Source organism: Aedes aegypti, chromosome 2 (genome assembly GCF_002204515.2).
Source record: "Aedes aegypti strain LVP_AGWG chromosome 2, AaegL5.0 Primary Assembly, whole genome shotgun sequence".
In the NCBI taxonomy this organism is placed as follows: Eukaryota; Metazoa; Arthropoda; class Insecta; order Diptera; family Culicidae; genus Aedes; species Aedes aegypti.
In genome coordinates, this window is record NC_035108.1 from 406540796 (window position 1) to 406554461 (window position 13666).

The following is a 13666-nucleotide window of genomic DNA, read 5'->3' on the forward strand; positions in this document are numbered from 1 at the left end:
TATATCGTGAAAACGGGACACAACTTATACAAAACAAACAACCCAATGGAATTCATCCAAAAGCTACACGATTTAACCCCCCTTAACGACGAGTGTCTTTTACCCATCATGAAAGGCACCGAAAGCAGATGCAACGCTACCCGGAGGACCGATACACAAGTGCTGATGATAGCAGACAACAAATTATTAATAAACAATGGAATCGACCACGTTATATTTTCAGACTGTGGTCCCCAGAACAGAACATTAACTGGAAACTACCTAATTACCTTCAATAACTGTACATTGGAAGCAAATGGTCAAACTTTCACCAGTAAGGAGTTTGCCAACAACAACAGCCAGGAAATTGACGGAGCCTTCGCTAATTTAAAAATCACTTTGAAGATTCTGGAACACAAGGATATTTCTGAAATTCACAACTACACGATCTGGAATAGAGAAAACATGAAATCAATAAGCTTTAAACAGGAGAAACAACACATCTGGATCATGAGCCTTCTCAGTGGACTTTCAACTACAACAGTTATCATAATTGGAGTAATCATATACATTTGTGTCAGAAAAAGGAAATTGATTCTGAAAATTCGTTTACCAAAGCAGAAGATAAATCAACGAACACCACAAGAGTTACAGCAAGCAATCATTATGGACGAGGACGCCCATTCTTCACCCCCCGGAGGAGTTACACGGAGCCCGACGCCACGTGGATAACCAGGTCAGCAGTTATCATCGAACCACTTCGAGAACTACATAGTCAGCAGAATGGAATTATAAAACCGGTCATCAATCGCCGGTGCCGCTCTCTTCTTTCCCGGACATCATCGAGACAGGATCGTTACGCGTGTGAACAGTATAATTATAACTAATCAAACCGATATGTATTAAAAGTAGTAAGTGAAACGGTAATAAATGGTCTTTAACCTTTTTTAAAAAGTTATCACCGGCCACGATCGTATAATTCTACGAAAGATATTTTACAAGGAATTCCTTCAGAAAACCGTGCGGCTATCCCCCCTTCAAGTAATCTTAAAATATTTTTTTATTGAAATTCAAAATAAAACCAGATCGATAAATTTGTAGAAAACCCAAAGAATTCTCTAAATGCATGGAGAGGGATTTTTGGAGGGTTTTCTGATGAAATATCTGAGGTGTTTTGTGTGGTTACCTTAGGATAATACAGGGCCTATTTTATAAGGTATCTTAAACAAAATTCTTCTATGAGTTCCTTAGAATCTTCGTAATATTCATTAAATTAACTCCTGAAAAAAAGGGATGGCTTCTTTCACAAAAGGACATTTGGCATTTAGGGCCTTTTTTAGCCGAGTGGTTAGAGTCCGCGGCTACAAAGCTAAGCCATGCTGAAGGTGTGTGGGTTCGATTCCCGGTCGGTCCAGGATGGTAATGGAATTTTCCTTGATTTCCCTGGACATAGAGTAAAATCGTGCCTGCCACACGATATACGAATGCGAAAATGGCAACTTTGGCAATGAAAGCTCTCAGTTAATAACTGCGGAAGTGCTCATAAGAACACTAAGCTGAGAAGCAGGCTCTGTCCCAGCGAGGACGTTAATGCCAAAAAGAAGAACATTTGGCATAACGGTCGTTTCGTTTAAATCTGTTTCAAGGACAGTTAGCATTCTATAAGGTACCGCGGGGCAAGTGGGTAAACGGGGTAAATGAAAACAATTGATATATTTTACTGAATATGTGAATTAACGTTTTAAACTCATGCGTAAACCTTTGAGGTCATTGAGAACATTACGATATGTAAGAGATTTCTGAGATTTTTCAGCCATTATTGCGTAATAGAGTGAAAAATTGTTAACCTGTCAACTGTTACTCCGTAACAAGTTGGCGGCGTACAATCTTATTTTAATATTTTCAGTGGAAAAAAGTTGCGGAAAATAATTTCCTGTACCACTTCTTAGTTGTCCTCTGTGACAGTTTCAAACTGTAATAAAAAAAGTTTTAGAATTTATTCGACGTAGACCTAAAAATAACTAAATTTAAACACCGTTAATTTTCTTATCAGGTGGGGCAAGTGAAAAGTTTATCATTAGAGATTGAATTTGTGTTTTCTCTTTAAGTAGCCATAAGTAAACATGGTTCGCAATTATCATAGAAAAACATAACGTGCTGATAATTCAAGAAACACTATACTCAAGCGTTAAAAGCTATTAGAAATCATGGAAATTCTCTAAAAGATGTTGCCAAACATTACAATATCAATATGTATACTTCGGGCAGCCAATTAAAAGGAAGACGTTGACTGAAAAGTTGCAATATTAGAGAACACACGGAAATCTCGTGGAATGTCTATGTAAAGCTAGTTCAAAACATAAAAATGGGGTATAGGTCTATCTACATAAAAAAGACCTTAAATACGTTATTGAAGGATTCCGTTTGATTTCTCCCGAAGAGTTATCTGACGTCATATCCGACTTTCTCAAAAACAAATAACGAGCGGTGGAAATTCTACAGAGCAGAAATGCAATTGCTGTCCTATAGTGTAAGAACTAACATTGGAAATGTTGTAGTTATAATGTTTTCGAATCATTTCAACTGTTGAACAGAAGAAAATTGAAGTGAAAAGAATAAAATTTTCATTGTTTACATGTTACTTATGTTATGTGCCCCACTTTTGGGGCAAGTGAAAAGTAAGGAGACATTTTTCAAAAACTTTTTCTGTATTTTTTTCTTCAATTTTTCATAAAAATCAATTTCAGCATACTGCTTATATATGGTGGGAGTCAAGCTAAAAAATATACACAAACTCATTTGTTTCAATTTAAAGTCTGTAGAATTGGAAGAATCTCAACTATGCGAATTCCATTACCCACTTGCCCCACGGTACCTTATAGACCAAATGTCCATTATACGAGACATCTTCTCCTTCTTTCTGACATTACGTCCCAAATTGGCCAGATAATGCTTTTAAGCTGAGTGCTTTTTGTAAGCATTTTCATAGTTATGAAGCTTTCCTTGCAAATCGATCATTTTCACAAGTGTATATCATGTGGCAACCACGAAAATACTCTATGGCGGGAATCACACTCCCTGCCCTCAGATGATCTTTCTGAATAGGTGCGTATTCATTTTCCGCTACGGTCAATTGAGTCCCAGGCAAGCCATATTCAGAGAATAAAAGAAAACTCTAATAATTGTGTAAGTGCTCATAGATTATTAAGGTGAAGATGCATCGAAGCCAAACTTCAAATTTTCAAGAGCACAAATCTAGAGAACCAGACGACCGTTTGTGCTGAAAATTTAACTCACTGCTCACGTGGTGGAGGTGACCAATCGATTAAATTTTCAGAGCGAACGGTCGTCTGGTTCTCTAAATTTGTGCTCTTGAAAATTTGAGGTTTGGCTTCGATGCATCTTCACCTTAAGCAGAACAGCACAATCTTTCTCAGCAGACATAACGCAAAAATAAGAATATAAAGAAAACAACGATTCTAGTTGATGTGTGAATTTTTAGTTTTGAAATCAGATCCATAGACGTCATCATTTTTTTAATTGTTTCACAAAGCCATCAATTTGTAAATTTTATTGCCGTCCTCTTTAGCTTATTACACCTAAGCTCTAACAGTCTCTCCATCAAGCAATTGGAACAGAAAAGTGTATGCTTTATCAATCATTATCAAAAAACCGCTTCCAGATTTCAATTGTATATCTCAAAACAAACAAGTGGCATCCCCAATCTCTGTCACGCCCTCTAATGTTGCGACCATTGGATCGACTTGATGTCGATGCCTTCCTGCACCATTTCCCACAGGGGCGACATCTCACGCAGCCTAGTCACGTGTTTGATGCACTTCTCTGCAATGTAGTCAATCTCCTCAACCGTAGTAAACCGGCCGATTCCGAATCGAATGGAGCTGTGCGCCAAATCCTCGTCGGCACCGATAGCCCTCAGCACATACGATGGTTCCAAGGATGCCGAAGTACAAGCGGATCCACTCGATAGGGCTACGTCTTTCAGGGCCATCAGCAGTGATTCACCCTCGACGTATGCAAAGGAAAGGTTCACGCATCCGGGATACGAATGGATTGGGTCGCCGTTGCGGATCACCTTCGGCAAGGTTGCAAAAATCCGATCCATCAAGCGTTTCGAAAGGTACTCCATCCACTTGTGGTCGTATTCCATTTCTCGACTGGCAATCTCACAAGCCTCTCCCAGTCCAACGACCAACGGAGTCGGAACGGTTCCACTTCGGATGCCACGCTCTTGGCCACCGCCGCTTTGAATCGCTTCCACTCTGACTCGAGGGCGACGACGCACATAAAGTGCACCGATTCCCTTCGGACCGTAGATTTTATGGCCGGAAATTGACATCAAGTCAATGTTCATCTTGTTCACATCTAATGGAATCTTTCCCACTGCTTGAGCGGCATCGGTGTGAAAAAATACTTTCTTAGATTTGCACAACTTTCCAATCTCGGCTACCGGTTGCTTCACACCGATTTCGTTATTCACCGTCATGATCGACACCAGCGCCGTTTCCGGTGTGATCGCCTTATCCAACTCTTCCATATCGATCAGACCATTGGTCTGCACGGGAAGATACGTCACACGGAAACCTTCCCCCTCGAGAGCTCTGCATGAGTCCAGCACGCACTTGTGCTCCGTTTGGGTTGTAATGACGTGCTTCTTCTTGGCGCCGTAGAACCGTGCAACTCCCTTAACGGATATGTTGTTCGACTCCGTTGCACCGGATGTGAAAATGATCTCCTTCGGATCAGCACCAATCAGGCTGGCCACTTGCGAACGGGCTTTCTCCATTGCTCCCTCCGATTCCCAGCCATAAGCGTGCGTTCGTGAATGTGGATTCCCATAGTAAGCCGTCATGTATGGCATCATTGCGTCCAGAACTCGGGGATCCTGAAAATACACAGAGACAAAATTTAAACGTTACCGCATTAATACCCGTAAAATAGGAACTTAACTAGAGACCACATGCTAGAAAAAAGAAACCAAGCAAGAACCAAAAAAAAAACGAGTCTAAACAAGTACAAGATAATATTCGAATAGTAGTTTTTTGAGGATTTCCTCGTGACAATACTCCTGGTATTTGCATACCTAGACATTTTGCATAGGTTTACTCCAGGAATTTCACGAAAAATATTTTTTTTATTCTGAGATTTCTTGAATTACTCCACCAACTCATATAGTAATTCTTTCGTTAATTTTGTGGGATTTCCAGCAGTAATTAAAAATTCAAAAACCGGAATTCAAACACAAAAAATTCTGACGTATCTTAATTAAAATGCCTGGTTCTCTGATAAATCCTTATGAAAACTGTTATCTATTAATTCCATTTGGTTTCTTGTCGTTTCGATTCCAGTTTGGTACCTTTTTTCGGGCATGAAGTCTCTAAAGTTCCTATTTTAAGACATTCAGTCGCTCCCAGCCCTGAATTGCCCAGCTGATAACACCAATTCAGTGTAACAAACTCACCATTGAAGTCGTCGCCTGAGCGTCCAGATAAAGAGGCCTTCCGTCGAGCACTTCATCTTTGATACTGTATTTTTTTTCTGCAAAAAGGGGGAAATTATGTCAAATCATTCATCAATGATTAAGAACCTATCATATAGTAGGTATAGTTTCAAGACCTGACCTTGAAATTTTACACAATTGATAAAAAACCCGATTACAAAGTAGTTAGCAGAATCGGAATAATCTTACCTGTCGAGAAGGTTCGAGCCTGGCCAAGTGGTGCTGCGCTACTGCGTAAAACCTGCCGCGAAACAGCGCCACCAAGTTTACGCGAAATCGTAAGCATTCTTGCAAATATGATTCGTCACCGATTAACTGTAATCGATACTCGTACGCTGCACAATCTGTTCTAAGGGATTTCGTAATTTTGTTCTAATTTGATTCAGAAGTAATTCCTTCTCTTCTTCTTCTTCTTCTTTCTGATTGAAGCCGACGTCTGTCAGCTTCTGTGATGGCCCAGTAACTCAGACTATATGGCCAGAATCGATGGACTTATTGTTGTTTGAGTGACGGCTAGTCGTTACTTTCTTCTTTTTCTTTGCTTACAGTTTTAACTTAGCTTGTTTTACGAATTCAGTTACCTCTTGGTATGTTTCAACGCATTTTGATTTGTACAGGTCAGTAAGGCTCAAATAATTTTGCTCAAATTGAAATTTCGATCGTAGGAAACCGTGCTTCGGGCAGTGGATTATTATGTGCTCAGACGTTTCGGGAACTTCACACATCTCACAGTCCTCGTCATCCGCTATCTTCATTTTCGCCAGCCAAAACTTTGAGAAATCGTGGCCGGTCATCAGCCGATTCGTCAGACGAATATCGCAACCGTTCATTTTCGTACCTTTGTACCATGGCTCCGAAGAGAAATCCGGACAAATCTCATGGAAGCGTTTACCCTTATCCTTGGAGTATTCTTGATACCATTCGTTGGATTCCCGTTGGGTTTGTATCTTGAATCTATGCAATGCATCTTTCAGAAAGAGTTTATTACCGTAGGTTGGTGCTACATCGGAAAGTCCTAGTTTCGCCAATTTATCTGCAATCTCGTTTCCTTCAACCGCTACGTGACTGGGGATCCACTGTATAGCCGTACCATACTCATGAGCGATCCGTAGTATTTCCACCACAATAGCTGGACCCACTTTCTCCTCTACTGCATCTTCTAACATCATGCACGCCGATTTTGAATCTGTGTATACCACACAGTTCTGCAGCTCCGTTTGTTGTATTAGAGACATAGCAATTCTGATCGCAGTTACTTCTGCTGCTGTGATGCTTGATTCCTGCTCCAATCTGTAGTAGTATCTCCTTTTACAGCTTTCCAGATATATGCCCACAGCGCATACGTTGCTGTCCTTCGATGCATCCGTGAAAACTCGCCTTCTTCCTCGGTACGTGTTGTTCATCGCGAATAGCACCAGTTGCTTCATTTTGAAGGGGTTCGTCTCTTTTTTCGTTGTATTCAATCCTTCTAAGCATGACGAGACTTTAACCGTTGCTTGGTGTAGTTTCACAACCGGCATGATATCGTCGAAGATTCCTTTATTTCGTAAGTATATTTTTTCCATATAACTATACTTGTCCAAATCTGGTTCGTCCGGGATGTTCAATTTTCGAAGTTGTTCTGCCACAACATTGCTTCTGTTGAACGATCTAGCAATTTGTTTGTTTGCTACCTCTTCTTGCCTGAGATGTAATGGCTGTTGTCCTGCCAGGGTTGTTAATGCGTTTAGTGGGGTACTTTTCGTGCAACCTGTTATTTTTCTCAAACACTGGTTATTCACAACTTGCAACTTCTTTTTATTCGTAGCGCTGGCGTTGTTCTGTACTGTGCATCCGTATTCCAAAACGCTTCTCACTAGAGCTTTGTATATGTTAGCCATAGTTTGAGGGTGTGATCCTGTTCTAACACCACTGATGATCTTCAGCATATTCAGGCGGTCCGTCACCTTCCTTACTACCTCTCTCGTATTTGCCCCAAAAGATAAAAAGCTGTCGATTTGAACTCCAAGATGACAATGGACTCTAACGGTTTCTACTTGAGTTCCATTTATCGTGACTTTCAGTTTGCTGTCGCTGTTGTGGAAGAGCAATGCTTTTGTTTTCTCGGCATTTATTTTGAAATTTAAGGCGTCTGCAGTTTCAACGAATTTGTCCATATAGTTCTGTGCGGTATTATTTAACATCTCCAGTGTTTTACCTTTTACTATAATGCCAAAATCGTCGGCATACTGAACAAGAACAACGTCCTCATCCTCGATGCTATGTAGCTTTAGTGTGTAGAGGTTGAACAGTGTAGGAGACATTATGTCACCCTGAGGTAACCCGTTATTTATTATTCTGGAAATGTTGTTATCCCGAATTTGCAGGTTCAATCGCCTGTTACGCAAAAAGTTCGTTATCCAGATAACAATTTCATCGGGAACGCTCAATCTTACAAGGATGTCATTAAGTATGTTTGGCTTTACCGCATTGAAGGCATTGCTCAGGTCAACGCAAATTAGTGCTACCTTCATTCGTTGCCGTTTAAACCTTTTTACTTCGTTAACCACGAACTCTAAGCATGTCGTAGTCGAAAGGCCTTTCCTAAAGCCGAAGGAAGTTGCAGGCAGTATGCTTCTCTCATCTATGAAGGCATGGAGTTTTTCTAGTACAGCCGTGTTTACTACTTTTGTTATCGTAGGAACTAAACTGATTGGACGTTTTCCTGATGGGGTAGACTGATCGCGACCTGGTTTGGGAATCGCCACTATACGAATGGATCTCAATGCATCTTCAGGGAGACCTCTCTTCCACATTCTATTTAAATCCAACAATAAGTTTTCGACTACTCCTGGATTTAACTTCCGTAACATTTCGTATGAAATGCGATCTTCTCCTGGCGCAGATGGTTTAGACTTTTTCGCTAGGATTCTGTCCCATATACTCCTGTCTATTATGTCACCTATAGGTCGTGCTACAGGTTCTATCCACGGTTGTGGATCGTGTGGTCCGAAGTGTTCGTCGAGAAACGCCTCTGCTACTTCCTTATCGTCATACATTACGTTGTTTTCTTTTCTCCTTATTCGTTTCCCTGTCAGTCTACCAATTTTTTCCCAAAGTTCTTTAGAACTGGCGAATGGATTTATTTCTTCTGGGAACTCATTAAACTTCTTTCTTACTTCTTCTCTTTTTAACCTCTGAAAAATGGCTGCTTTTTTCTTAAATTCTAATAGATTTACTTGACTTGAGACTCGATTAAATTGCCTTCTTGCTTCTGTCTTGTTGATCCATGCCTTTTCAACCTCTTCTGTCCACCATTGCTTCGGCACCCTCGTGTCTTTTTTCCTATTTGCTTTACATGTCTTTTTGACTACTGGTATTAAATCCTCGACCTTTTTTACAGCTTCTGGATCCAGATTTGACATCGCTTCACAAATTCTGCTGTTGTTGTAGATGTATTTGGTTGACGACACATTTTTGGATTTTAGGACGCATTCGATGACCATATGATGAGAGCCTACACTGAAGTCGGAAACCTTCCATTGGATATCTGTGAACAGTTCCGCCGTACATAACGTGATATCGATGGCTGTGGGTTTTCTGTTAAGCTGAATTGGAACGAATGTGCTTGAACCATCATTTACTATCAAGAACCTGCTGCTATTGATCGTATCCATCAGAATATTACCCTTACGGTCGCACTTTTCGTTACCCCAAGCATAGTGATGTGCGTTTATGTCTCCTGCTAGAAGCACTTTTCTATGACCATCTAAACTTCTGATGATTTTGGCCATATCATCCTCGAAGACATTCGCCGGAATATCAGGACTGATATAAACCGATACTACTACTATATCTAGGGAGCATATTTTAATTCCGCATACCTGAGTCCAGTCTGATGTAGTGGGCATCGGAACTGTCAGGTAATTGAAATGGTTAAGTAGCATGATTGCAACTCCTCCGTAGTTGTCGTCTCGCGATTTGGCTATAAAGTGGTACGGTGAGATTTTATAACGGTTGCTTTGTTCCAAACTACTTTTCGTCCATGTTTCTGATAGCAAAACGATTTCATAGCTTCCTTTAACAAGGACTCGATGTAGCTCAGCTTTGTGTTTCTCCAAACTTTGGATGTTACATTGCATAATTTTAAGCGGATTGAATTTTGTTTTGAAAACGTTTGGTTTTCCTACTTGAGCTAGAAATGTTTACTTATCTGTACCTGCTTTTGAATTCGTCTTATTTTGACGCGTTTGTTCCTTCTACTACTGAATTCGCTAAGTTAAAATATTTCAATGTGCATTGCTTGAACTTACTTTTTATATCCTCTTGGTTTCCCAACTGCCCGAGGAAGTCAGTGTAGAACGTCATCATTGTAGATTTCGTCTTCTGACTAGCCGTCCACTCTGCCGTGCTGTGTGCTTCTCGCATTAGACTTTCCCATCTTTCCTTCTCGTTGCACCTTGATTCGTTGTTCAGCGCAACACCGTTCGTTGAGTTGCTTGGCTCTTCCATCAGCATCCGATTTCTTTCGTTGGTGGCTTTCATTGCATTCGTTGAATCCGTGGTTTGGTCTCCTTCTTTGCGTGCTCTCTTGACACCTTGCTTGTTGTGCTTCTTCGGTTGGTCCGGGTACGTTTTGATGGCTGGTTTGATTCTTTCTCTTTCTTGGTTAGTCCTCTGCCATTGTTGACGAAGGGATTCGCCATGTTGTGTTGCTGCGTACGATTCACCTAGGACTGGAAATTCGCTGAAATCTTCCAGTAGGGCATAGCTGTTTTGCGTTTTCAAGGGAAAGCATTCTTTCGCTTCTGCAAAAGTGATTGCTGTTTTTGCCATCATCATTTTGATGTTTTTCTGTCGAATCTTCTCCGGACAGTTTTCGTCCAGCATCGTATGATCTTCCGCTCTGCAGTGCGCACACTTCGGCTTATTTTTGCATTGGATAAATTCTTCCTCCGCTTCGTGTTGTCCAGCACATTTCTTACATCTTCGATTTCCCTTGCATCTGTCTTCGTGGTGGTTGAATCTGAGGCATTTACCGCATGCTGTTAGCTTTTGTTCAAATGGTCTTACTCTTGCACAGCAACAGAACAGTCGGATTCGGTCCGGAAGCATATTTGCCCGGAACCTCACGCTGATTCGGTTCGCTGGTATCTTTTGTCCGTCCACAAAACGGTTCAACCGTTTAACGCTGATAATAGGCACGTCACTTGCGATGTCACCCATGATTTCTTCCTCGCTGATGTCCGCTGGGACTCCATCGACGATCCCCGTCACGCTGACTAGGTGTAGCGGTACATATGCCTTGAAGTTGCTCGTTGTGCTTTTGTTGATTTCTTCGACTAGCGCATTTGCCCTCAAGTAACTACTGATGAAAACCAAAATCCGATTTCTTCCGACTTGCTTCATGTCCGTTATGCAGTGCTTGTACTGCTCCATTTTCCTTAGGGAAGATCCAACCGCGAATTTGTTTATTCTTTGTGCTCCATCGTTATTCCGCAACTCAAAATAAACACGGTAAGGGCCCGTATCAACTTCCGTGTACACCACGTTAGCGTACGCCTTCTGTTGCTGTTGGTTTCCTTGTCGCTGCGCTGCTAGACTCATGGCTCCTGTCCAGTCATTTTGAATATCCACATCATTGCTTTGGTTCGCCGGAGGATCCGGCGGCTCCTTCGTGTCGCCCATTTGAGGTTATGTTCCCTCTGGATCCCTCTCAAAATGGCGTCGTTTTCAATCACGTTTTTCACAATTGTATTTTTCACTGCTGATTACACGGATTTCGAATAGACTTTTTGCACTACTTATTCTCAACACTTCTTTTCCTTTCACTTAACTCAAAAAACTAATAACTTTCGGTGAAAATGACTCGAAAAAACGTTTTTCTTAACAATCCGTAGATGCGCCCGTCCGTTATGCACAATGGCGAAAACTCGAATGGAAGTAATTCCTGCCCGTGCGGCTTTTCGCAAGTGAAGGAATGTTTTTATTTTTTTTTTCGACGACTTATTTTGACATTTTCTGCAGGGGTGAGCCATGGGATGCAAATCAGTGTTGGCAGATTTAGTGAACTTGTGCGATGTTTTTTTTCTTGCCTGTTACAGTTCACCCAAATTTGAGTGAATCAACCGATGCATGAGTTCACTATCTGACGTTTGAGCGGTGCCGTGTTATTTATGTGACCATGGCAACGAGTGAATTCGGCACCGCTCAAACGTCAAATTAGTGAACTCGTGCATTGGTCCATGGACCGATGTACCAGTTCACTACTTTGACGTTTGAGCGGTGCCAAATTCATTCGTTACCATGGCCACATAGATAACACGGCACCGCTCAAACGTCAAAAAGTGAACTCGTGCACCGGTTCATTGGCTTGTTTAGGGGTGTGGTATGGACCTGAGACGAGACTCGCGAAGACGGTCTTCTTTTTCTGTGATTGCTGAGTTTTTTTTTCTTATTCCACTTTGCGTTTATACTAATTATGCGCATGCTGTTCAAAACCTCACATGAACCTGTCAGCAAAAAAAATGATTGAGTTTCTGAAGAGATTTGGTCTTGTTCGGATCTCAAAAGTGGGAAGGAAGTAGTAAATAGAGCTTGATGAACAAATAACAGTTTATTGTAGAGTTGTAATAAAATACGTCTGCTCTTGATGAGGGCTTGATTAGGAATAACAAATCAGGTCGATGAAGATTGGCAGCTCAGATCTTCAAAGGTAACTTTGATCACAGTTGCTGAACGATCGCCACAAATGGTAACTTCGATTACACCCCCTCTCGATCGTGTAACCCTAGATTCTTCCGGAGAGTAGCAAAACGATCACCATCTAGTGCCTTCGTACATATGTCAGCCAATTGATCCTTTGTTCCTATTGATCGTACGTCAAGCTTCCCTTCGGCAACGTGATCACGGACAAAATGATATCGGATGTCTATATGTTTAGCTCGTTTGGACTCCAAATTTTTCGCCATACCGATGCATCCGTGATTATCTTCGAACATCGTAACCGGTTCGATTTGCTTCACTCCTAAATCCTCCAGAATACCTGTCAACCATATAGCTTCGGCAGCAGCACAACTCAAGGCAACGTGTTCGGCTTCGCTCGATGACATTGCAACACTTGTTTGTTTCTTGCTAGACCACGATATGGTGTTTCCATAGACTTGAAAAATGTATCCGCTCACTGACTTGCGATCTTCTCGGTCACCAGCCCAGTCCGCATCAGCAAAACCAATAAGCGGCTTCGCGTGGTCGTACCGTTTGAATTTCATCACTATATGTTGAGTTCCTTTTAAATAACGTACGACACGTTTGAGTGCCATCCAGTGCTGTTGATTTGGTTGTTGTTGAAATCTGCCAAGGTACCCAACAGAGAAGCAGATATCCGGCCTTGTCGACATCATCGTGTACATCAGACTTCCTAGAAGCTCTCGATATGGCTCTTGGGTTCGCTCACCTTGGGTTTTATTTAGTTGTAGACCTTTCTCCATAGGACTACGTGATGAATTGCATTCAGCCATACCGAATTTTTCAAGCATCTTCGCTATATTTGCTTTCTGTGATAATTCCATTCTTCCGTTTTGCTGATCGTATTGGATCTTGACCCCAAGAAAGTGCTTCACTACTCCACAGTCGGTCATATTGAACACACGGGACAGCTGCAGTTTCAGGGCCTGAATTTCGCTCAAATGGGTTCCAGCTATAAGTAGGTCATCCACGTAAAGTACCAAGAATATGGTTTCACCGGCTGTTTTTCCAAGTCGCACATAAAGACAATAATCATGTCTAGACCTCTTGAATCCGAGCTTCAAAATGACATTGTTGAATTTCTCGTTCCAACATCTTGGCGACTGCTTAAGGCCATAAAGGGACTTCTTCAGTTGACACACTTCACCATGGTTCGCCTTCACTCCGTCTGGAATCGCCATGTAAATCTGCTCGTGTAATTCGCCATGCAGAAAGGCTGTTTTCACATCCATCTGGTGGAAGTAATACCCTTTTTGAACGCCAACTGCCAATACTGTCCGTATCGTCGTGAGTTTTGCCACTGGAGCATACGTCTCTTGATAGTCCAATCCAGGTTTCTGCAGGTAACCCTTGATTACAAGTCTTGCCTTGTGTCTGATGACAACGCCGTTTTCGTCTTGTTTAGTGCAGAAAACCCATTTCGATTGTAACGGTCTCACA

General features: G+C 41.6%; 1 protein-coding gene across 1 annotated transcript; it reads right to left on the minus strand.

Moving 5' to 3' along the window:
- Positions 1–3535: 3535 nt before the first annotated feature.
- Positions 3536–11520, minus strand: LOC5573821 (probable cysteine desulfurase, mitochondrial). The gene is made up of 4 exons (XM_021847284.1): positions 11430–11520; positions 5690–5895; positions 5462–5538; positions 3536–4885 (listed from the first exon to the last, which is right to left on the minus strand). The coding sequence occupies exons 2-4, from the start codon at positions 5784–5786 to the stop codon at positions 3719–3721; spliced, it is 1341 nt and encodes a 446-aa protein (XP_021702976.1). The 5' UTR covers positions 5787–5895; positions 11430–11520; the 3' UTR covers positions 3536–3718.
- Positions 11521–13666: the final 2146 nt, after the last annotated feature.

What these genes read in the sequence shown, in the direction of transcription:
- LOC5573821 (XM_021847284.1), bottom strand. Translation starts at nt 5,786, where the DNA reads ATGCTTACGATTTCGCGTAAACTTGGTGGCGCTGTTTCGCGGCAGGTT. An exon ending in GGCTCGAACCTTCTCGACAG is followed by an intron (nt 5,539 to 5,689) that starts GTAAGATTATTC and finishes CCCTTTTTGCAG; the next exon opens with AAAAAAAATACAGTATCAAA. An exon ending in CTCAGGCGACGACTTCAATG is followed by an intron (nt 4,886 to 5,461) that starts GTGAGTTTGTTA and finishes GTGTATTTTCAG; the next exon opens with GATCCCCGAGTTCTGGACGC.